General features: G+C 36.0%; 1 protein-coding gene across 1 annotated transcript; it reads left to right on the top strand.

The window, feature by feature from the left end:
- Positions 1–1,631: 1,631 nt before the first annotated feature.
- Positions 1,632–23,169, top strand: LOC149086767 (negative elongation factor A-like). Its single transcript, XM_089231139.1, has 11 exons — positions 1,632–1,874; positions 3,409–3,580; positions 8,895–9,056; positions 10,452–10,544; positions 11,729–11,862; positions 14,248–14,314; positions 15,150–15,253; positions 16,200–16,305; positions 18,521–18,903; positions 21,528–21,627; positions 22,859–23,169. Exons 1-11 carry the CDS (start codon positions 1,665–1,667, stop codon positions 23,020–23,022), a joined length of 1,695 nt encoding a protein of 564 aa, XP_089087265.1. The 5' UTR covers positions 1,632–1,664; the 3' UTR covers positions 23,023–23,169.
- The last annotated feature ends 1,500 nt before the right edge of the window (positions 23,170–24,669 follow it).

The following is a 24,669-nucleotide window of genomic DNA, read 5'->3' as shown; positions in this document are numbered from 1 at the left end:
TTCACGTTCTTTCTTGCACTCCTCTTTAGCGAGATTCTGCCCTCCACGAATGGCGTCGAAGTTCATATCATGATCTATATAATGTTTTGTCGCTCCCCCAACCATCCTCCCACCATAGTTGCCGGGAAACCAACTTCAAATCAATCATCTTGGGGGGTTTCGAAAGAAAGAATCCAGATTATTCTGCCCTTGATTATGGAAATTCCAGGTGGAAAAAACGTAGCGTCCGAGTGGTAAGATGCTCGTCTTTCACCATGAAGGTTACCGTCAGGGTCCACGGGTCGATCCGGGGGAAAATAATCTTTACCTACCAAGCCTAGAATCTTTCATTCGCCCATTGGGTACGGGGGGGGGGGGAGAGACAATAGAATGGTGTAGGATGCCATGGCGTCTACCACAGTCAACAGTGTACAATCCTATATATATGTTGACTCGAGTGGGGCAATGAGAAAAAAATGTGAAGAAAGGGGAGGATAGAACAAAAAGATTGGGAAATATGATCTCTCTCTGGAACAGTGACAGATTAATGCAATTTTCGTGGTGGGGGGTAGGGAAAGGTCAGTTGTGGTTAGAAAATTCAACAAACGAGTGGCTTTTGGATAACCTTCGCATAGCATGGACCAGGGCCGCAACTAGGGGGGAGCAGGCGGGTCTTGTGCCCCGGGCGCTAGACCCGAAGGGGCTCAAATTTCATTCTGAAACCTCTATTTCAACATTACAAGGGGGCGTCAAAATGCGCGCTTGCCCCGGGTGACCAAGCATCTTGTTGCGGTCCCGGCACAAACCCCCAAGAGGGTGGCGCTGACAGGACCAAAACGATTCTCTAGTAATTTTTTTTTTTTTTTTTTTCACGCTGCAAATTCATCATAAGGGGGCCGGTGAAAGTCTTGTCAAGAGGCCTGCAAAAGATCTCGGGGGGGGGCATGAACCTCACAGAGAATATTTTATTCTATTTTTTTCCCCCATGGAAATGGGTTGGGGGTGTCTACCGTTTCATATTTCTTTAATCCGTCAATGCTGTGGAGAGACTTTCAAATGGGTGACGTTGGCTCGCATTTGCTTCTCAAAGTTGGAAAACCAACTTCAGCCGATCACCAACGGGGATCGAACCTGGATACTCGCGATGAAAGTCCAACCCGTTGCCTAATACAGTCAAAACAACAGGAAATGTTTCATTACTTTTTCAGTTCTAAGATGATTCCTTTTATTGTCATTGTGCTTTTTATATTTTCTAGACTAAAGAAAGGAAACCTCGAGCTAGAAACGTCTGAACCAAAAATATAATTTTACAATAAAACATTCCAATAAAAATTAAAAAGCAAACATTAGAATGTGAAATTCGCAAGTTACTCGGTTTCTGGCTGAGGAAGCTCTCGCCAAAAAAAGAACTACACAATTTTATATTTTTAATTTCCTAATTTTTTTTATAACAGCTTTTGGGAGCCCTGTGATAAAGATGACAAAGCAAACGAATCAATCATATTTTAGCTTTTATCTGTCAACAAAGCCAATTTGTAATAAAGATGAATTCTCATTGGTCAAAATTGAGAGCCGCAGTGTGTCTCTAGTGTTCGTTTGTTTAGGTCACAGTCGTCCGGACGTAGAAAAACAAACTCGTATGTGGAGGGGGGGAGAAAAAAACATAAAATGGCGGTGTTTGCAATATGGCGCATGTTCGCGATAGTGACACATCGTTATGGCTGCATAACAAGCTAGGATCAAATAATGAACTGTGGATAGGCGGATCAATCTGCTCGCAATTGAATCAAGAAGTTCTGCGCAACATCCGAGAATGTTTCATAGAACTGCAGCCTCAAGTGAAGCTAAAACTGTTGTTGTCATTCCTGCATATACCCAGACGTAATGTTGACGAGGTAATGTATACAGTATTGAATGTTTTGGGGGAGAAAAGCGCGCAATATGTTTTTACTTTTTTTTTAACATTTGAGAACATGAAGTTGAAGCAGTTAATGGGAGAGATATACACGAGCAATTGTCCTGCTAATAGATAGGATATCGTTAAATCAATCAGCTGTTTATTCAATAATCAGCTCCTACCGCGGGAATTTTTTTGCTGATCACAGCCTCTCCGGATCAACAGTGAAATTTTTTTTCTCGTTTCTCGCTCACTCTCGGCGCTGAAGTTATTACGAGATCGTGAGTGAAAGAAACAATTTATTTGGCCCTATATAGTTTTTATTTAAGCTGATATATCGAGAACTATATTTACAGCTTAGTGGTTATGCGTGATAAGATTCAATAAGATGATTTTGTGGAGTGGTTCCCAACCTGTTGCACGCGGAACCCCGGGCGGCGCGATCTGTTATTCAGGGTTACAGGAGAAATTAACAATGGTGGAAAAAAAAAAGTGAAACATTATTGGCTGCGACGTAATGCCAAATAAGAGTATACACACACATCATTCCTATACAAATTTCGAAAGCTACGGCTGCCTCTTGTGCATTTCAAGATGAGACAGATTTTTAACACATATTACCTCCCATACTTGGGGGGGGGGGGGATGCGGCCTCAAGAATCAGAACTGGTTGAAATTTTTTGAAAATTTGCCATGTCAATGACAAAGCTGGTATATACATATATATATGAATTGGTATCATCATGCTCTACCCAAGCCTTTCATGTGTATTGCCGCCTATGTTCTAGGAGCACACACACACATCCTATAAGCATATCTATGATTCTACAAATGCAAATGCTTAGTATGTAATTCTGGAAGCGAGCAGGTCACCTTCGCATTTCAAGTGGTACACACGTATATTTCTCCGCTGGGATTGTACAAGTCTTCTACACATTTCTAGGGGATATGCTTGTGGTCTGTGCATTTCTTGGTGGTAGTTTAAACGGCTAGGGATGATAACTACATGACCTTTTGATCTAATGTAATTATCAGTACAGTTCAATCTTCCATAATGGACAGGTAATGGGGCATGTCTGTTACCTGATACGTCCCTTCCGTGTCCTGTTACATTAACAGACATTTTTTAGATTTCAGTGAGATATGACTAAAATTTCAGATGCTATATTTAGAGGTTTGTTATGAGCAGGATTTGACTTTAGTTTGGGAAATAGCCATTTTAGTGAGTAGAGCCAAAAATTTCATGTGTTCTTCCTAAGCACATGAGGCTTGTCATCCACTGGAAGCTACTAGGAGCAAAAAGAAGTCATGGTATACTAAGAATGTATATACAAGAATACTAAGCAGTCTTGCACATATACTCAGCTTTGTTCAGTGACCTGTTTTTGTTTCCAGTAGACGACCAGCCTAAAAGTCTCAAATAACACATGCAAGATTAGTATTGCTTTTTTCCTGTTATTGATCATGCTTGTTACAGTTGTGATTATCGATATCTGAGCTACCAAGATTTATATTCAAATTTATTTTACCAGTGGAAAGTTGAATTGGAGGAAATTCTAGAAGTAGCTCTTGTGGACAGTGACCAATGGGTTTCAATGTTGGCTGAACTGTTGAAAACTTATCCGAGTTCTGGATTGCTGAACTTCCAGATCGAGGAAAATGCATCTGTTTTCACCGATGTTGTGAACGATCTAAGGAAAGCAGGTAAGATAAAAATTATCACTGTATTGCTTGAAGTGTGTGCTGTAGTGTTTTGTAGACACTATTTCGGAGGCTTGTGATGCATACATTACTATTTCGTTTAAAAGAAAACCTAATCACAACACACATGCACATAGATGAGTTTACAATTGATGTTAGCCCCTCATTATAACGCACATCCAGATATTTTTCATGTTTTATCAGAACAGCTGTAAAAGGAGGTCAGTGGCATTAGAAACTAGATGAAGGCGTGTTATATTAATTTTTTTTTTGGTTGACCCCCATGCTCGATATCACACTGTTACTTTCTAATAAAAAATTATTTAATCTACTCAATAATGGTATTTCCTCCAGTAAATATGTTTGTAGAAATACAAGGAAGCAGCATTAATTTATGTAAAAATGATATTTCATCCTTAATAGGCTTAGTACATATATATTCCATGAGAACTTTCTTTTGACATACAGTGATACCTCGAAGTTCTGTCGATAATCCATCCAAAAACAATCAGCGAAATAAAAAACTGATGAAAACTGAGGTAATTATTTCCATATGAATCAATTCATTTTAGACACCCCAAAAACACATTTTACAGAGAATAAATATACGGATCTGCCAACTCTCCCGATTTAGGCGGGAGACTCTGGATTTTTCCTCCTTCCTCCCACTCTCCGGATTTGTTAAAATTTCTCAGGATTTTGGCAGAAAATTAGATTTTACGCGAGCTTTCACGTTGTCATGGCGTCAATAGTTACTGTCGTCGTTAGGGAAAACACCCATAAAGGACAGTCGTAGTCATTTCCATCGAGCAGCCGTAAAAAAGGTCTCTGTGACCGCATTTAAGCAACTGGCAAAGACGCGACTTTGTTTTCGTAGCATTTATTGGCAATCATTAATCAGGGGCATGACCTTGGTTGCCGAAATTCCTGTATAATCGTTATTGTATTCCATTAACAGCCGTGCGGTAAACACATTTTTTCATCCGCAGCTTTGTAATTTGAATTTTTTTAAATTGTTTCTTCCGATTAAACATCTTCAGAAAGAAAATACAAAACTTTAAGCTATATACAGCTGAATATAAAGCTTTTAAGAATTCATATACCCAAGATTATCAGTCACTGATAGCATCCACGAAAAGAAACTCATACTTTATAAACAGTATGTAGATGTGATTTCTCTATTCTGCATGGAAAGACTGGCATGGAATTATATTCTTCTTGGGGGTAATGCTGAACCTGCCTTGGGGGGGGGGGAACTATAACTTTTTCTTAATTTATTAAATAAAAAAATTTTAGAATATTTTTTTTTTAATGAACTTTTGTTTTTTTTGTTTTGATCGAGTCTATGAGTGTCGGGGGGGGGGGGTACCCCCCTCGGGAGAATCTCTGGATTTCTGGGTTTTAAAAGTTGGCACGTCTGAATATAGTTTTTAATATTAAAAATTGCACTTTTTTTTTTTTCCATGCCTGGCAACACTGTATATCAGTACGCCTCTTAATTTTTTTGAACCAGCCTCTGCTGGCTTTGAAATCATTAAGTACACTAGCACTCGTCCCATGCATTTTCTCAAGATCGGCATACAAGTCTGACCTTTTCACATATAATGGTCTTCGAAACAAAATCGCCATCTAACTGTTTTTGATAGAGAAATTAATAATACCTGTTTGACATCTGCAATTGCTTGTGATCTCACACATGAGCACATTCATGCCTTTCGCTACATTAGCCTCCTTTCTTGCCATAATGGAACTTATTGTGGATGACGACTTCCCATACATGCTGCAGATTTCAGCAATCTTGATGCCACTCTCGTATTTTTCAATGATTTCCTTCTTCAACTCAATTGTGTTCCTGGCCTTCTTTGAATGGCTGTTTGCTTTGGAACTTTCTTTTGTCCCATGGAATTGTTTGGCTAGATGCACAGGGTGATGTTCACACAAGGAGAAACAACGGCACACTAAGCAGGAGAATGAAAATTAGCAGCAAGGTCACATGAGCACACAGACGAAATCAGAGGCAACCAATGAAAACGAGACAGATTTTTCTCTGAAAAAATCAATGATAACCGAGGTATTATTTTATTTTTAATTTCTTATATTGAATCAATAGAATCAAATGCTTTTTTGTCAACTCAACAGGCTGGTTAACTTTTGTGAAAGATTTTTGTTCACACATAGTGGCACTTTTACTCTATGGCTGCTACTAAATCATAAGCATGTATATGTTACTGCCAAAACCCGAAATATATCAACTCTTGACAGGGCCAGCCACTTCGGGAATTGGCCAATTTCATTAAATATCAACCCAGCCACAACCAATTTGCAAAGTGGCAGTGATTACTGGCCAAAGTTCGAAACAAAAGACACGATTCAGGATCATCATCAAGTTGGCATATTTTTTCGTGATAATTTTGTTCACAGTCGTCACAACCCATCAAACTGCTGTCGCAATGTGGTAATAATTTTTTCTCTCTCTCCAAAATTTGGCAGAAAAAAACACTGTTTATATAAATATTTTTATAGTTTTTCCTCTCAAATTTCAATTTTTCTCGTCACATGGATGCAATATAGCTGCTATATATAGACATATATCACACTTTTTCGATTTAAAAATGTATTTGGCTTCTGCCGAGCCATCTTGCATCATTCATTCATTCATTCAAACCAGGCACAACTCTGGTCTATCGCCATAGGAATTTACTACCGATTGAGTTGTGCCGGAAGTCTTGCATCAGCACATCAAGCTTTGGTCAGGGATCTCTGGTCAAAGTCTGAATTGTTTATGCAATTCTGACTTTGGCCAATTTGCGGATTGGTTGGCCCTATTGCCAATTGGCCACACTTCAGGCTTTGGCAGTAACATGTACAAACATACAAAAATAGTATGCATAATCTTCTGTCTAGTTCACACACTGTCTACAGAATTCTAAAAGTCATCACGCGATCATATTTCACTAATTGGAAAGAACATTTTTAAGACAAAGTGCTCACAATCTAGAATTACTTCGGGGCTGTAAAATTTTTGGTAGGGAGGTCTGGTCTCTTTGTATGTTGACAGCTTGTTTTATAATTACATTTTTAGTGGTTGGCTTTCCAAATCAATTTTTTTTTATAAATTTGAATAAACTTTTTTTAATTGGCGTAACTTGATCAGAGTCAGGTTGTAACTCAATTGGTTTTCAAATTTTGGGTTTGCTTGATTGTTTTGAATGTTTGAATTAATTAAAGTTAGATTTATTTTTAATGCATGTATGGCCTGGTTTCATGACACCTGCTTTTTTTTCTTCTTCTGCTGCAAGTACAACTTATTTTTGGGAAGTAATTGAATCTTACTCAGTTTATATTGCTCATTATGCTAACTGGATATTTTTACTTGTTTTCATCAGAACTAATCAATTTTTGTAATTCAAGAAAGTGGTTTTATAGCACTCATTATTTGCGGTCGTGCTGGCTTGTCCTGAGGATCCAGGTTTGAACCCTGTTGACAGCACAGTGGTGGTCGGTTGAAGTTGGTTTTCTGCGGTTTTTCAGCTTTGAGGTGCAAATGCAAGCTGATCTCCCATTTGAAAAAGTCTCTCCGCAGAGTGCAGGCAGACCACTGATTGCAGACAGCACCAACATTGATATTGACATAAAATGAAAATTCAAGCATTTCCATCTTTACTTCAGAAAGTGATAAAAGGTGGCAGCATGAACACGAAACAAGAAACTCGACAACTTAAATACATTAGGGCTACACATACACTCAGAATATACATTCTCAGGCATGTGGCGATTCTTTAGAAATTCTGTAGAGGAATGTGTACGAGGTGCATGTACGGTTAAGTAGTACCATATTTCCCCGAAAATAAGCCCTAGCATGATTTTTCTGGATTCTCCTAATATAAGCCATACCCCAAAAATAAGCCCTAGTTATAATCGTCAATCATTGCAACACACGATGGATTTATTGAACCACAAAAAATGGGGGTTTTATTATTTATTATCTCAAACAAAAAAAAATGCTAACGAATGATTTCATACAAATTAATTCAGTAAAATCTCTCTTTTGTGAACACTGGCAGGACAAAAATATTTGTCTATGAAACAGTGGTGACCATTAATGAGGGATTTGAAATGTATGCTTTTATTATACGGGGAAATCATTATTTTGAAAAGAAGGGTGACCGCATCTAAGGGCTGGCCATCAAAAGGAGTTTTATTGTACTTGAAATAAATTACAATATAAACTATAATTAAATTGTTAATACCCAATCAGACATCCTTGGACTAGAGATGAACGCCTACATAAATTGACAAATTTGAGACTTTGACTGCTATCAAAGCAAAATGAAGAAAATTTTTGGAGAAACCACGTGACACACAGGCTCTGTTGGAAGAAGGAACAAAAGCACTTCGACCCCCTAAGGGTGGCCCAGACTTCTCTGGAAAACCAGAATTTATTGATGTGTCAAAGATTACGTATAGTGCATTGTAATTAAAATTATGTAAATCAAAGTATCAATTGAAAGTCAAAGTGCAACAGGCACCTATTATAAGCAATTATAGAAAGTTGTATAAAATCATTTCACAAAAGGCACAGAAGTTTGATCAATCAAGTATTGTATAGACAGAAGAGAGGAGCAACCCATTCTGCTCGGATGGTTCAATCCACCCAGTCTAATTCACTCTTGAGCACTGCTGAAGATTTTGAACATTTCTTCGGGGTGTCATTAAATTACGGATAATCGCTTGCTAACAGTGATTTACTGCCACATCGTTTCTAACAATAAATGAAAAGCAATATATGTATGACCTATTTTGGCTATCCAGTGAATGCAGTTGTCATAAGTACATAACCAGTGCAGTTCAATGTTGAGGACTGAATCAACATATCACCTCGGTTGGTTCTGAAACTTGAACTTCTTATTTACGTCAAACGAAGACACCCTAAAGTTTTAAAAAGTTGAGCGTTTGCAATCTTTTGTTGATTTTTGTGTAACCATCATTCAAAATGTATTTAAAAAAAAGGAAAAATATGTTCTGCCAAAAAATGCCTTAGGGTGGTTTCTCAGGATTCTCCTAATATAAGCCCTAGTGCATTTTTTGGAGCAAAAATTAATATAAGACCGGGTCTTATTTTCCCGGAAACATGGTAGCACAAGTAGCACTCATTATTTTATATTTATGAATGGTGATAGTGAAGCAATCTTGTACCAGAGGTGAAATTATTCACCTCCAGTCACATCTTGTTTTTTTAACTTATTTTTTTACAAGTTTAGACAACAGTTTTAACAAGTTTAGAATAACTATTGAAATGTCTCAAATTTCTCTACAGTCAGAAAGCACAGTGATCAAGGACTGTTGCCACTAGAATGCCTATATTTAAATCGCAGTGCACTTACAGCTGTTGTTGGTCAGCTGCCTCCAACAGCGAAACACTTCACACTGAAGCAGAAACCGAAGTCTGCAACACTCAGAGCTGAACTACTTCAAAAATGTGAGTTATTGTTTTTTACTTTACAGTTTATTTATTTTTTAGTGAGAATCAAATGTAAGCTACAGAATTGAACATGTGTGGGAAGGGGGATATGTGGACTCGTTATGATCCACTATTTAGCTGCAACAACATAGCTTTTTATGGTGATTGCAATTCAACTTGTGCAAATAGTTGCGCGCGCGCACACACACTTCCAGAAATTCTTTTACATATATATATTCGTCAATAGGTTGTACTAGTGTTTTTTTTACCTTTTTCACCCATGGCCCCCTTTGGATCATATTTTTTTTCTTGTGGCCACCTGTCTTATCCAGGGCCTCCTACTCTCCCCCCCCTATCTTGCCATGTAGGACCAGCCATTGACATCAGCCTCAGGGCCATGCCTGGAAGGGGCACTTATGTTAATATTGCCCTGGTTTTATGGAGGGCCATTTTAGCAGCATCAGGGACCCCATACTTCGGTCGGCACATACAGTGGTCGGCTGAAGTTGGTTTTCTGTGGTTCCCAACTTCAAGGCGCAAATGCGAGCCGATCTGCCCGTTAAAAAGTCTCGCCACAGAGAGCAACAGTCCTACAACGGTAAATCATTCAACCATAACACTTCACTCATAGTTAGTAAAACTGGGGGGCAGATGACAGCACTACACATAACAAGCATTACACAGAAACAAACTTTACGTCAGGTTGCACTACACGCACATTCCCGCATGTACCGATTCGTTGGGGGGGGGGGTGGTTCCGCGGGGGGGGGGGGTGCATGTGTGGTGTAGCAGTAGTAGGTAGGGGCTCGGGGATCCATGATGTTCTTAAGTCAGCCACCTCGTTGGGCAATTTGCCTGTTGTGGCGTTGTATTTGTATACTTGTTTGGGAATAGCCTACCTGTACACAAATTCACATATTCTTGAAATAAAAATTGTATCAAATTTCATTATTTGCACCCTCTTGTGCATTCAAGGTCTTGGACTGTATCTGGGTGAGCCCATGTGTTAAAATGGCCTTGGCTCTATGGGTAGTTCTGCTTCATTCTGAAAGTAGTTACACTTTTCCTTGCACCATATTTCACTTAAAGCTTCATTTAATCTGAAAATTTTGTTTCACAGTGCTTTGTGCCCTCCATCAGTCTTTCATGGCTGCCCTTCAATTTTATTTTCACCTGTGGCTAGTGGTGGATTGAAGTCGGTTTAGGCCCCCGGGTGAAAAAAAAAGGGTGCAGTTCTTGTTCACTCATATCTGCATGACTCTCATACGTGCCTGCCAAAGTGTTGCTAATTCTTTGTAGTGTTAGCAATTAAACTTTGTGGTTCACGCCAAAATTTGATATTTATTTCAGCAATTATTCTGGATATTTTCATTGGCCATTGTTAAAGTCTATATTGTTAATTTTTCTTTCCAGCATTGGATGCGGTTGCAAACATAAGGAAAAGTACCACTGTTTCATCTGTACCCATTCGATGTCGAGGCTTAATCAAACCTGTGAGCGATGCAGGTATGTGTATGGTGCACATCCACCTTCAAATTTTATACGGAGCTGTAGGCTTCACATCTAATTTTTTACCATAAAAATGTATATTTAAAAAAAAATGTGTGTATAAAGACATGGCGTTTCGAAAGGCACAACATTTGGTAATTTCCATACAAGGTGAGCTATATACTATGCAACACATATAAAAGGATAAAACTTCAGCTCACATTCCAGAAGCGACATGGGATTATAGAGGTTTGATGACCATTTGGCTGCAATATACGGAATGGTAAGTAGTTTGCACACAGGTATATTTTGACGGTAAAATTTAAAATAATATGTGGCATTTCGCTTTTCCTTGAATTTTAAATGTTATGTAGAGAAAATATTTGAATTAACAGCAGGTTAAAAAACTAGCATTAATGATTTTTATTTTAATGCATGATTATAGAAAATATTTTGAGTGGGTGGTTTTCTTAAATAATCCAACTACGAAAAACAAAACTTTCCACAAAATTCATTTTTATTGATTTGTGCATCAAAATGATGTGATTGTTTGGCTCTATTGCAAAGAACTTACGAGATAGAAGTTGAATAATATATGAAAAGATGGTATTTTTTTTACCTAAAATATACTGCGAAATTGAATTTTCTGGATGTTATGCTGGAACTGATATTTGGAAAGAAAAGTGATTTGTCTCCTCCGGGAATTGAACCCGGGTCCCCTGGTTCAATGAAAACGCCAACTGGGACGAAAATTGCTGTAGTTATGGGAGGCTGCTATGACTCTACTCAGCGCTTCACACTACTAATGCATGTTATAAGGAATTGAAAAGTGTCTCTCTGATGTATTGGTTAGCACACTTGCCCGGTATGCAAGGGGAACCAGGTTGATTCCTGGAGGAGACAAATCACTTTTCTTTCCAAATATCAGTTTCCGCATAACATCCAGAAAATTCAATTTGTCTTGAAGAATATAATTTTTTTAAAAATCATTTTCAATTAGTTCTCGTGGGAAAAAAAATTGTTTCTTATTGTGTATTATATTTTTGAGTGGTATATATATTTTTAATTTGAAAAATACCAGAAAAATTCAGTATCTTTTATTGACTCAAAATTATCTATATTCTTATTAGTTTGAATTAATATGTCATTGATTTACATCAAAACCATTGACTAATGAATTATTCTGTAATTTCCCCGTTCAGCACCTTTGAAAGGAATACCTAGTCGGATGAATATAAACATGAGCAAGTCCCGCATCGCTCCTTTGAGTCGACTTAACACATCAGCAAAAGTCTTCCCACGTCCTGTCCCTGGGCGTAAAGATGGTGGCATTAAAGTAAGTTTTGGAGAATATACCATTTTATGTATTTGATACTTTTGAAGGTTGCTCAAAGACTTATTCTAGTTACTGTATTTTAACGTGTATAGGGAACCCTCGATTTTTTTGGGCTTGAAATTTGGAAAATGTTTTCTTCAAAGATATTTTTTTATTTCAACATCTTCACAAAAAAGATATTTTGCACTTGCATCATATAAACTTCATCAGGCTCGTCTGATACGTCTCAATCAGCTACTTCATCTAGTTCATTATCATCATCAGAGTCATCCTCATCGTAAATTGCAAAACTGCATCATCCTCAGTGCCACCCATGTTGTTGCTTATGTCATCCTTTTTTTAAAGGCATTTACAATCACTTCTTTTTTCACACCATTCCATGGCTTCTTCACCCAGTTGCAAAATTCACTAATTATTGGCTTTCCAACTTTTCTTAACCCTCTGACTGCTCAATTTGTGCACCGAAATTGCTTCAAAAATTGTGTAATTTTTTTCACTCAAAAAGTGAAGTTTGAGCGGTAATACCACATGTCTTCAAATGCCGCAATTTAGTGGACAACTAACGACATCTGTTGGCTGAAACGTCTAATACTGTATATAATTTATTTCAGTGGTTAAATGGGGGAAAACGGGATGCGCTTCTCAATAAAGGAAGAAAAACAGAGGCCCGCGGGATGAGCAGCCAGAGGGTTAATGGTGTTAGGTTAGAGTCAACATCTTGCACCTATTTGCTCTAATCCCTCATCAGTGCTTTGAAGTGTTTGTTGATACTGACGTCCAGAACATAGATGGATATAGACTTGAAAGTCTGGGAGAGGGGCATGATAATGATGATGGCGATGCATATATACATAACATATTACACCAGCAGTCAACTCTGCCTATTCTGCCCATATTCCAGAGGTTGTAGTTGGCTTGTAAGGCCACCAGGAATAACTGCCAACTGGGTTTCTGATTTTTTTGCAGACGACTTTGTTTCATCCGTTAAGTGGGCCCTGTACTGATCTATCACCAGTATAGCTGGTTTTCTGAAAAAGAAGTTTCCATGTATATCTTTTTTATGCATGCACCGTTACTTGATGAATGTGTGGCTTATGGTGTTGTAAGTTATGAAGTATGAAGATTTAAGTTTTGACAAATTGAGTAATTTGTTAATATCTATAATATTATTCATGTGTAAGACCGCCCCCATTTTTGGAATCCAATTTTTGGCAAAAATAGGTTCCTTTCCATATACAGCAGAGCATAGTTTCCCAAACTTTTCGTTCCATCGCCCCCTTCAGAAATCTTTTCCTCTCATCGCCCCCAACTCAATGAAACCCATAGGATCCTACGTTAAATCTGTAACTTCTATCGCCCCCCTGGCCCATTCCATCGCCCACTTTGGGAAACACTGCAGTAGGGCTTCGATAATCCGATGTGGATGGGACCAGGGCCACCTCAAATTATCGAGAAACTAATTATCTGGAAAAACAATAAAAAATGCTTTAAATATTGGTTTTACTTAAAAAAAAAATACAGTACTACCATGCTTACTGTATTTTTATTCTTTAATAAAATATAAATGCCAGACAATGTGTTTCAAAAAATGAAGAATGTGAAAAGGGAGCGAAGATGAGGGAGTGATTGAGTCTGAGAAGAATTTGGGAATGAATGACGCTGGGATACTGATAGCTTTTAACTACCTTTTGTAATGAATTTATCTGAGCAATTAAGGATAATGTTCTATTACACCAGCTATATCCGTTATAGGGCTGGAAGCTGCCTAGTTCATTTCAAACTGAAACTACTGTACAATACGCAAGTAAGTACTATTGGAAGAAGAAATTAAAAAATTGAATTCTTCGGGGAGGGGAAACCAAGAAAAGAAGGTCTTGAAAGGAAATTCATAAACTCTTCCTTTGCCTCCGATTATCTGGAAACTCGAACTTTCAGGGCTAAGATTTTTAAGACCGTGCTGTGCACGTTAAAATAAAGCAATTTTTTTGTATGACTTAGCATTATATTTTGCTACAGAATAGGAAGAATTATCTAATTTTAAAAAAAATTATATACATTTTTTTAAAATTTATATTAACTTTTGTGGAAGTTCATAATGCATGTATGGATCTTTTCCTAATTTGTGCAAAGAGCCAAAAATATCCATACTATTCGAGAATTTGTTTATATATTGTCCCGAAAATTCTTTTTTGTTAATACGATTATTTTTGTTTCTCATTTTTTAAGCCATAAAATAATCCATATAGGATCCATAAAATAATTTATAGTTTTATATTGAAGAACCAAATTAGGTTTGAAAATCTGTTTTAAAATATTGTACCAGAATGGTATATTATTTTTTATTGATATTTTTGACTTTATTAATTCTGAGTCCGTGATTTGCAGCTGCTTGAAATAGATGAACAGCCCATTGGTTATGGAAGAGATGCCAAAAGGAGAAAGAAAATTGCAGGTAAAGTAATTTTATTGTGTTTTGTATTTGAAAGTTCATTCTGATAATTATTAAACTGAACTTTGAATATTAATTATATATATTTAAATGTGCATATGGGTTTTTTTTTTTTTTAATTTTTATATATAACCCGCTAAAACATTACTTCCTATTTTATTTGACCAATAACTGTGTGGGATTGCTATGTTTTATGCTCAGGACAATGCACTAGTATGGCACTAATGCAATCTGTGATTTAGAAATATTAATAATATTTAAAGTTATGTCTGTTTTGAATGCAGAAATTGGGTTTGTGGAAGTTTTTTAATACAAACTAGAAACATAATAGTAAACAAAGAATGTTGGTACTATTAGTGTGTCAACCTTTGAGGAAACAGAAATGTAATGATACTGAAGGGTTTCACAGACAGGGACCCAGGTTGATGTGTCATGGTGACTGGCATCTTAATGGTAATGAAGGTTGTTATTTTACAGAACAGAACCATTATCTACCTGTAAAATTTTTTGAATTGGGCTTGTTGAAACACAAAAATTGTGCAAATGGTGCTAGGCTGTTAGCAACCATGTTTTGTAAAATGCACCCAAACGTTGTTCATCATGGAAGGGGTTAATAATCACTATTTTCAATATAACAACCATTCTTGATTTATCAACCTCTTACAATTTCTTACATACACCATTTTGAACTGACTATATGTGTATTTGTGAGCACTTACTACTATTTTGTGTATCAATTTTTAGATATTAAACAATGTTGATAACTTATATGAGGAAATCAATTTCGAAAGAATATTGTCTATACTGTCTCTTGGTTTTTTTTCTTTCTGAATTTCAGAGGAAACAGCTGAATCAAGAAAAGAGAAAGAGGCCAATGTTCCTGTTGTTAGTCAAGTGGTGACGACACCAGATTATGCTGTTGGCCTTATGTCCTCTGCTGAAGTATGTAATTTGGTTATATGTTATGTTATTTTTTCCACCCTCTTTTCAATAAATGATTAATTCCTTTCATTCAATATTAATTTGCTATTCATTATAAAAGCCATAAAATATTTCTAATGATAAAGATATTAAAACACATAGGAAGCTTTGGTAGCTATCAGCAAAAATACATATTTCACATAATCTCAATATGGAGAAACTAATATCAGTAATATAATGTATTATTTTATAAAAGATTTTCAGCATCTTTTAAACCACTAAAAATGAACTTTCAAATGTTCCCACCCCCAGAGAGTATCTTATTCAATGAAATTTTTTGCTATAGTAATTTTACATCATATACACAGTGGTTGTAAAATAACTTTTCGAATATACAAAACCTCTCTCTCTAGCCGCTGCAAACATCAACAAATGCAAATGAAATTTGAGGTGTAGATTTTCAGAGTATGGACTCCAGAATGAAAGAAAAATAAATATCTAGCTCTCTGCATGGTTTTGTTGCAGCAACAAAATTTGGAAAAATTCAAACACCAGCACTCATTTTTGTGCCTTTCAAAGTGATCTGGTACAGTAAATAATCATAAATGATGTTGGAATGGTATCCAAAGCATGATGAATGTTGGTGCTAGGCATGGGCAAAGAAACAAGTGTATACAGTAATAGAGATCATATTAATGCTGCAGGAAGTCTCCCTGCATAGGAGTTAGTACACCAATCCTTTGGTGTGATCTTTCTTTGCATCCTACGGCAGAATTTATGATGCTACGGGTATTGTACCAACACCGTTCATCATGGTTTTTCACTACACAGATCACTTAGCAATGGATTAAAGCAAGTGTTGCCATTTAGTTTTTCGAAAGTTATCTTATGATCACCCTGTATGTATTTTTATGTTCGTCTTCTGTGTGAATATTCTATTCATGTATACTTTTTCAAATTTATTTAGCTCCCAAGCTCGAATTTACCTGCAATAACTACTTCAATCACTTATCCAGCGACAACTGTTGCAAATATTTCTACTTCTTCATTAGACACAAACACAGTTGTCACAGGTAATAGAGTTATATGTTTATAATAGTTTGATACCTATAATTTTCATTTTTGCATAAAATTATTCGAGATAACAATTCATTGTAAGCATTTGCTCATCAGTTTTATTTGAGCCAACTTGAATTAAAGACTGGAAATGAGGAATGTAGTAAGTGCCAAAATATTTTTCATCAAAACATAGTAAATTTATATATCAAGGTTTTCAACCTGCGAAATGGTGTGAGTGTTTAACTCCCTCTAAGTTGTTGAAACACGCATTAGTAGATGAAACTTAATGCATTGGTCTACGGCACCTGAAACATATTTTTCTCTCTCCTGTAAAATTTTTGATTTGGCAATTATTGCATTTACCATTTCTGGACTTCAATTTTGAACTTCGTTTTGAAAAAGAAAATTATAAACAATTTTTTCGTTTCAAAATTTTTTATCCAATTCTGATGAAAAGGCCTTAAAACCAGATTGTGAGAAATCTTTGCACAATGTAAAATTTGGTGGCGTTGTCTTAGCATTTGTATAATGAACACAAACTGATTGGGACATGAAAACTGAAGCATAGTGAAAAAAAAAACTGTTAGGCATTCTTACGAAATAAATTGAGAAAGACTTTTTTCCAGTTCAGATACAGAAACTTTGTGGATTGTTTGTCTGGAGTGGAATGCACCAAGCATCTAATAACATTCACTAATTTAGTAAGTAATAAGTTAATACTGAACATTAAAGGTTAAAGTTCAACGTCATTTTGGATATAGAGTGACTTGTAGACGTCTGGATGAATTTGCACGTTCACTCAGCAGATGTCAGGTGAATAGTGGGAACATGAACTGTGGCATGTGCAAAAATGATGAAACGAAGATGATGATGTGTTTCTCGCACTGCGGCAGTAATTTGGAAATAGGGCTTTTCCTGTATCAACACAAAAACACTTCTGTTCATAACAACACAAGCAATCGCAATGAAATTTCTGTGGTTTGACGGAAATTATGTGAAAGGACTTTATTGACTCTTTTAACCCCTTCAGTGAGATGGGTTTTATTCAACTTTGTGAGAGAGAGCTATGGAATATTTACATGCATACCACTGACGGGAGGTGAGGTAATGGTTAGCCTTGGACCTAATAGAACAGGGGTGCACAATTTTTTGTCTGTCCGCGGGACCAATTTTTCTGCTACTTGTGTGCCAAAAATTGCATATGGCCTGACCACAAGACCTGTATTTTATGAGCCATAATTTTGATCTCCCCCCCCCCCCCCCCCCCTCCCAATTTTGGTTTTGGCCTTCCAGAGATTTTTATGAAATGTCCCAGATTTTCAAAAATGCTTGCTTGAATTTTTATTCACTTTTGAAATAAAAAAATTTTACTGTTTCCATGTGATTAATATGATAATTATGACTATCCTAATTAGTTATATAGTCACACACATAAATATATTTGTCACATATTCGTATCATACATATGTGCTTTTTGGTGAATTACGTATTGATCCACACACTGCCATTTGCAGTAGCCATCTATTTCTAGTCATTCACGATTTCTCAGCTATTTTAGAAATATATGAAAAATTTGGAAACTTTTGACAATTTTTCAGCTGTAATTGGCAACAAATTCATTGACAATTTTATGGCTATAATATGCAGCTTCACTTGCCAATGGTTTTTTACTTGCAACTTGACAATGTTTTTGGTGATAATTTGTGGTCTTGTATGGATCCCCATTGACCATATTTATATTTCCTTCATGAAAATATGGGTAGCCAAGGTACTTATCATGGTATGTATTGATACGTTGGACTTGGAATGTATTTAAAGTTTTATACCAGTAAACCTTTCGCAGGCTGGATGGAACACTATGGCAGGCCAGAGGTTATACACCCCTGTAGTAGAGTATCCCCAAGCATTGGTTGTGTGCAGACTCAAGAACGCTTGATTTATTCACCATTTTTCAAGAAGAAGAGGGGGTATTCCATTCCCAAGATCACCAAAATAACTTATCACAAAAAGTAAACAATTCAATAGTATCAAAGTGTGGTCTGACATCTGCATGACTTTGGAATCTATAACCTATAACTGTGTGTGTTTAGGGACCTTTAGCTTCATAAGCTTACTGTCACTTAGACTATTTGATCATTATTTATTTATTCAATACATCATGGTTGCATTTTTTTAAAAATTACTCTAAATTATGTTTTTTTAGTCAGTCATGTGTCTGGTATTTTATAGGAGGTTTATCATCAATATCGGCGAGGGAACAGCAAACACAGTCAACGCCCGAATCTTTCAATGCTGATGTCACTAGTAACTTCCAAGAGCCAACACAACAGCCTCAACAGCAGCAGCAACAACAACATTCGACAGTTATACATGCTGCAACGATTGGTACTATCGCTTCTTTAGGTGGCACGGCTATTCAAATGCCACCAAATCAACAAGTCATTCAACAGGCACCGCAAGTTCAACAACCACAGCAACAAATTGTCCAAAACACAGTTGCCAGTACACAACAACAACAGTTGCACCAAATAACGACGCAGCAGCAGCAGCAAATGCCTACGGTTGTCCAGAAACCTGCTACGCAGCCAATGGTCAAGAAATTACTTTTGACTGTGAGCATAACGTATTCAGTTTTTTCAAAAAATTTGACTACAAAAAAAAAAAAAAAAAAAATGATTAAAAGTTTTTTTCAGCTTTCAACATCATGGTTTTTTTTGTTTTTACGTGACTGAAATCAGTTGAGGTTTTAGGTTGGATAAACATTATGTTTGAATTATTTCAAGATTGCTGGATTGGAATATTTTATTTGAGAATTCACAACTATACTTAGCTATCAAGTAGGGTTCCCAGATGCAAATACTGAGAAAGGAGGATGCCTGTGCACCCACGCTTAGTAATGTCACTTTTCCTAATTTTCACAGCAGATGGTGCCACTATCTTGACTAGAGGTGGAAAATTCTCTGGAATAATCTTTAGGAGCATATTCTTGAGAATATTCTCATCTAGGTAAATACTTGAGAATATTCTCATCTAGGTAAATACTTGAGAATATTCTCATCTAGGTAAATACTTGAGAATATTCTCATCTAGGTAAATACTTGAGAATATTCTCATCTAGGTAAATACTTGAGAATATTCTCATCTAGGTAAATACTTGAGAATATTCTCATCTAGGTAAATACTTGAGAATATTCTCATCTAGGTAAATACTTGAGAATATTCTCATCTAGGTAAATACTTGAGAATATTCTCATCTAGGTAAATACTTAAGAATATTCTCATCTAGGTAAATACTTGAGAATATTCTCTGGAAGGACTGCTATTATAAATAACTTGAGAATATTCTCATCCAGAAGAATGCTGGAGAAGAATATTCTCATGGAAGGTAATACTAGAAAAAATTCTTTGGAAGGTGACTGTTATTTAAATAACTTAAGAACTTCTCAATAAGAATATTCTCCAGATATTTTTATAGATGTAAAATTCTCTGTAATAATCTTTTGAACGATTCTTGAGAATATTCTTGAAGTTACTATAGGTAACTTCACTTTATTTTGACTTGGTAACAATTTTGATTTGGTAATGTTTCCAAAATTAAAAAATAATACATATGTTTATAATATGCTGCATGTTTATAAATAATTAAGAAATATATATATAATAGCAAATAATGGTAAATTGATTATATTTGAATGTGTGAAAGAGGAATGCTGTATTGTTTATTTTCCTGAGAAAAGTAACTTAAAAAAATATCCCCATTCTCAGATGATACAGAACTGTTCAAAACGGGTATTCAGACTGATTATTTACGATACTTTTGAAATTGAATAGAGTAAAGAAAAAGCAATGATAAAAACAAATGAGGAAAACCTTGTATTCCTATTATGTTGGTACATAACAAATTACCTAACCTGGTACTTCAAAGTAGCATCAGTAGATGAAGAGTTAAGCGAAGCTGAAGATCTCAGCCACCTCATTGGGCATTTTGCCTGACATGACCTTGTATAAGAATTTATTCATCATTTGGCAACTGCAGAAGGTATTCTATTAAAGGGCATTCTTTTAAAACTACCCAAATACCCAGAAAAATAGGACTTTTCTGTGATGTTTTAGAAACTTGGCAGAAAACATTGGTGCTGCTATGTGATGGAAAGGAACGTGGAGTTTGAGAGAAGATGCATTCTAAAATTTCTGCAAGAGCTTTCAGAACCTCATAATTATACTGCATAAAGGAATTGCCAATAGAAAAAAGAGGAAAATTAAAGTTTGCATCCTACAATACTAAACTTTTAAAGCAAGGAAATGAAAGCAACATGGATGAATTGAACAACTTGTGATGTTCAATGCAAATAAGAGTAATAAAAAATTTGAGTGTATGTTCATTGAGTTTATTGAAAAAAATAACAGTTCTTTATCTTCTTTAGAATGAAGGTGATCATAAGAATGGCTCTCTTTGTCAGTCAACTTTGGTTTTTATTTTTTGCTTCAAACTCATTTCTCAAAATTTATCTAATTTTAAAAGGAATTTTTTTAATCTTTAAAGGTTTTCAGAATCCTAATAAAAAGTTTTGAAACCTCTCACTATAACCAAGAATGTTCTCAGAAATTCTAAGAATATTCTCGAACTAGAAGTTGTCACTATGAGGTGATTATGTCAAAAATTGTTTTAAGTGTTTCCGGCAATGAAAGCTGGATAATATTTCATAATATAAACAAAATTGATAAAATATTTTTATTCGAAAGAAAAATGAATATTCTCGATTATTGTCTAATTTTTACATCCAGGAGAATATTCTCACCTCTAATCTCAAATCCTGACCAATTAAACTGGCCACAACAAATTTTGTCAACTAAAACAGAACCGTTAAAAGAAGCATAAACTGAAATTTTTTTGGGAATTTCGGCGGCTATTGACCAATGTGTGTTGATAAACCATAAAAACACTCATGTCACAGAAGAGATGAGATGGATGTTCCAATGTGGGGAAAAATAAATTCCCCAGAAAAAAAGAAAAGAAAATTACGTAAACCTGAAAAAAGGGCATTTTCTGAAACATAGGAGGGATGTTTGAAATGAAATCAAAAAGGAGGGGAGACACATCCTCCTTTAGGTAACCCTATATCAAGCTCTATAAAATTGCAGATCATAAATAAACTCTGTTTCCTCATTATAGTTGAATTCTTACTGTTTTTCTGATATTAATGTCTTTTTCTTCTTAATGCATTCCTGTATTCAGAAAGAACAAATGCAAGAAGCGCAAGACATGTTTGAAAATTCAAATAGGGTTACTCGACCTGAGAAGGCGCTGATATTGGGGTTTATTGCTGGATCCAGGGGTGAGTATAATGTATATATTTTAAAATATATAACCACTACTGAGAAAAATACTGTATTTCCTCGAATTGAATGCGTTTCCATAGGCAAGCTTTGAATGGGATCATTAAGTTCTTTCAAAAAGGCCCATATTGATGTGAATAACAGTATGTTTATAGTCTAAGGCATAGTTTTCCAAACTTTTTGTTTCATTGCTCTCTTCAAAAAAAAATTTCCTAATTTTTCTCCCCTCGCCCAACTCAATTGAACCGGGTTCACAATTCTAGGTTATGGTGTTGCAGGGAGTTTTCTCTAATAGGGTTGTTAATAAATAGAATAGCTTACCCCCAGAGGTAGTAAATTCTAACACAATTGACATATTTAAAAAGAAATACGATAAGCATGTTGGGGTAAATTGAGAAGCTATCCACACTTAGAATAAGACAACCATAAGTATTCTTTATGGGCATTGTATAATATTTTATCATGTATATTTACTGTTTCTGGTTTTTATTATTGCCTTTTTATTAAAGTTGCTGTATAATTTTGAAGTATATGATATCCATATTTGTTATGTGCAACTTTTTCTCTGCCGCCTCGTTGGGCATTTAGCCTGTTTTGGTGTTGTATTTGTATATAAAGGTTTAGGTTAGATTTGAATAAATACAATAAAATCTCTATTACTCAAATTTTCAATATCTTTTAGTAATTTAACTAACTGGTTTTACTAGCTGTTGAAACTCACTGGGCTAGATGGAACCTGTTCACTCGCCAGTGAACAGTCAGCCCATTTGTCGAAGAATAGCTAGTAAACTCACCCTTTGTGATTAGGTACTGAATAAACAGGTAAATCAGAATAAAATAATGGCTTTTCACTGCAGCAAATGTGGTTTACCCTGCAATGTCATAGTGTAATAAATTGAAAGAAATATGTAGTTGCTTGTGCATTGCACCATGTTTTGCAGAATCAAGGTATCTTCTGTGATCAAGGATTAATTTACTGATCTATTCTGTGTGAACAAATTTACTTAGTATATAGCATTTACTAAGCAAGCATAAAACTCAAACCGCCTGAACACAGAGAGTGAGACAGCTTTTTCTCAGTTGTCTGGTTTGCAAGAGAACCTTGGTCATAATATCCCAGGAAAGCTACAATTTCCTTCATCTGAATATAGTTTGTATGAGAATTTTGAATCTGAAACAAATTTGTGTTTCTTAATCGCCCAATTTGTTCTTTTCTTTTCTGATCTGTAGATAACCCATGTCCTCACCTTGGCCAAATAGTCACTATCATGCTGAGTGAAAACGAAGAGAAAGTTCAGCAGGCTGATGGAACCATTCAGACCATGATTGTTGAGACACATTTCCAAATGAACTATACGACGGGCGAATGGAAACGAGTTAAAAAATACAGGTGACTGTGTGTGGAATTCTAACACCATATTCATTATATGTACGTAGTTTTTAATTTTAAAGAAATTAATGTTGTTAAAAATATTTTTTTCATCTGTGTCCAGATTGGTACAGGTATATTTGTTGAATAATAAATGAAATGAAAAAAACTGTTCACGTGTGGAATCTCTGATAATCCGTGTCTCATTCAATTAAGGTATCAAAATTTTTACATTTTTAGTGGTGAAAAACATGATCATAAGTCATTATTGGTGGGAGGGGAGTGATGAAAAAAAAAACTATTTCACATTAATTAAGTTTCAACAAATAAAAAAGGCACTTTGCATTATGTAATTAATTAATGCAAAATCTAAGGTGTGAGCAGAGGTGCATTTATGATTTTTCTGCCCTTTTCCTATTCTAGTCTAATTTTCTTGACCACTTTTTCCTCGATTTCGTCAACCTATGCTATAACCCTCTTGTACTCCCTTCCCCCACTCCTGCTAGTACACTTGTCTCTCTCTAAGTCTTGGTTACTCCCATGCTCATATACTCTCTAAATTGCTTTTTTATTCATTCATATGCTTGCACACTGTTCTGGTCACTCACATGCGCGCACACGGTTTTAGTCACTCACATGATCGCACACTGTTTTGGTTACTCACATGCCTGTTCACACACATTCAGGGCCGTAACTAAGGTTTTTGCCGCTCCTACAACTTTAAAATTTGATAATTCTATAACAGTATTCGTTGTTCCCACCTAAAACTGTTGTTCCCCCCCCCCCTCTAGTTACTGCCCTGCTCATATGCACACTATTTTGGTCACTAACAATCTTGAACATTGTTTTGGTAACTCACAATCTTGAACATTGTTTTGGTAACTCACAATCTTGAACATTGTTTTGGTAACTCACATACTCTAGGTCACTCTTTTGGTTGCTCACTGAGGTGGTTCCTTGCTTTATAAGTCTCTTTTGATAAATTATATGTTTACACATGCTCTAGGTCACTCACTGACCTGGCCCAGGGCACTGTAGGTCACTCTTGCTCATTCACATGCTTCAACACACTCTAGGTCATTCATTTTGGTCAAATTTTGTTGTCCTTCCATTCTACTAATTTTCTTGGCCAAACATTTCCTGAAATCTGCCGCTCCTCTGAACTTGCCGCCCTGTAAATACGACACTGGGTGTGTGGTTTGTGGGGCACCTTTTCATCTTCCAGGGAATTTCTTTCAGCTGGTAAAACACTGAATTGAATTTTCAGTTACAAAATAAAGTGAAATGCTTGGTAAGTAAGAAATAAAAATTTGAAATGAATAATATTCTTTGATTCACACTAGCCGCTGTGGTGGTCGAGTGGTCATAGTGACGGACTCGCGATGCGAGGATCCGGGTTCGGGCGCCACAGTGGTGGTCGGTTGAAGTTGGTTTTCTGTGGTTCCCAACTTCAAGGCGCGAATGCGAGCCGATCTCCCTGTTAAAAAGTCTCGCCACAGAGAGTAACAGGCCTACAACGTTAAAAATATTCAATCATTACACTTCACTCACAATTTGAAGTATAGATGGCAGCACTGAAATATCATACACAACACTAGCTACACACTCAGACTGTTAGGTGCACTCACTTTGTTCCAGACTCTGCCACGAAGCTGGGCTGGAAGAGATCTTG

This window comes from Pholcus phalangioides, unplaced genomic scaffold (genome assembly GCF_987345545.1).
Source record: "Pholcus phalangioides strain wild (caught in Gottingen) unplaced genomic scaffold, Ppha-v1.0 ptg000004l_1, whole genome shotgun sequence".
Classification (NCBI taxonomy): Eukaryota; Metazoa; Arthropoda; class Arachnida; order Araneae; family Pholcidae; genus Pholcus; species Pholcus phalangioides.
This window is presented reverse-complemented; position numbering and strand designations above follow the sequence as displayed.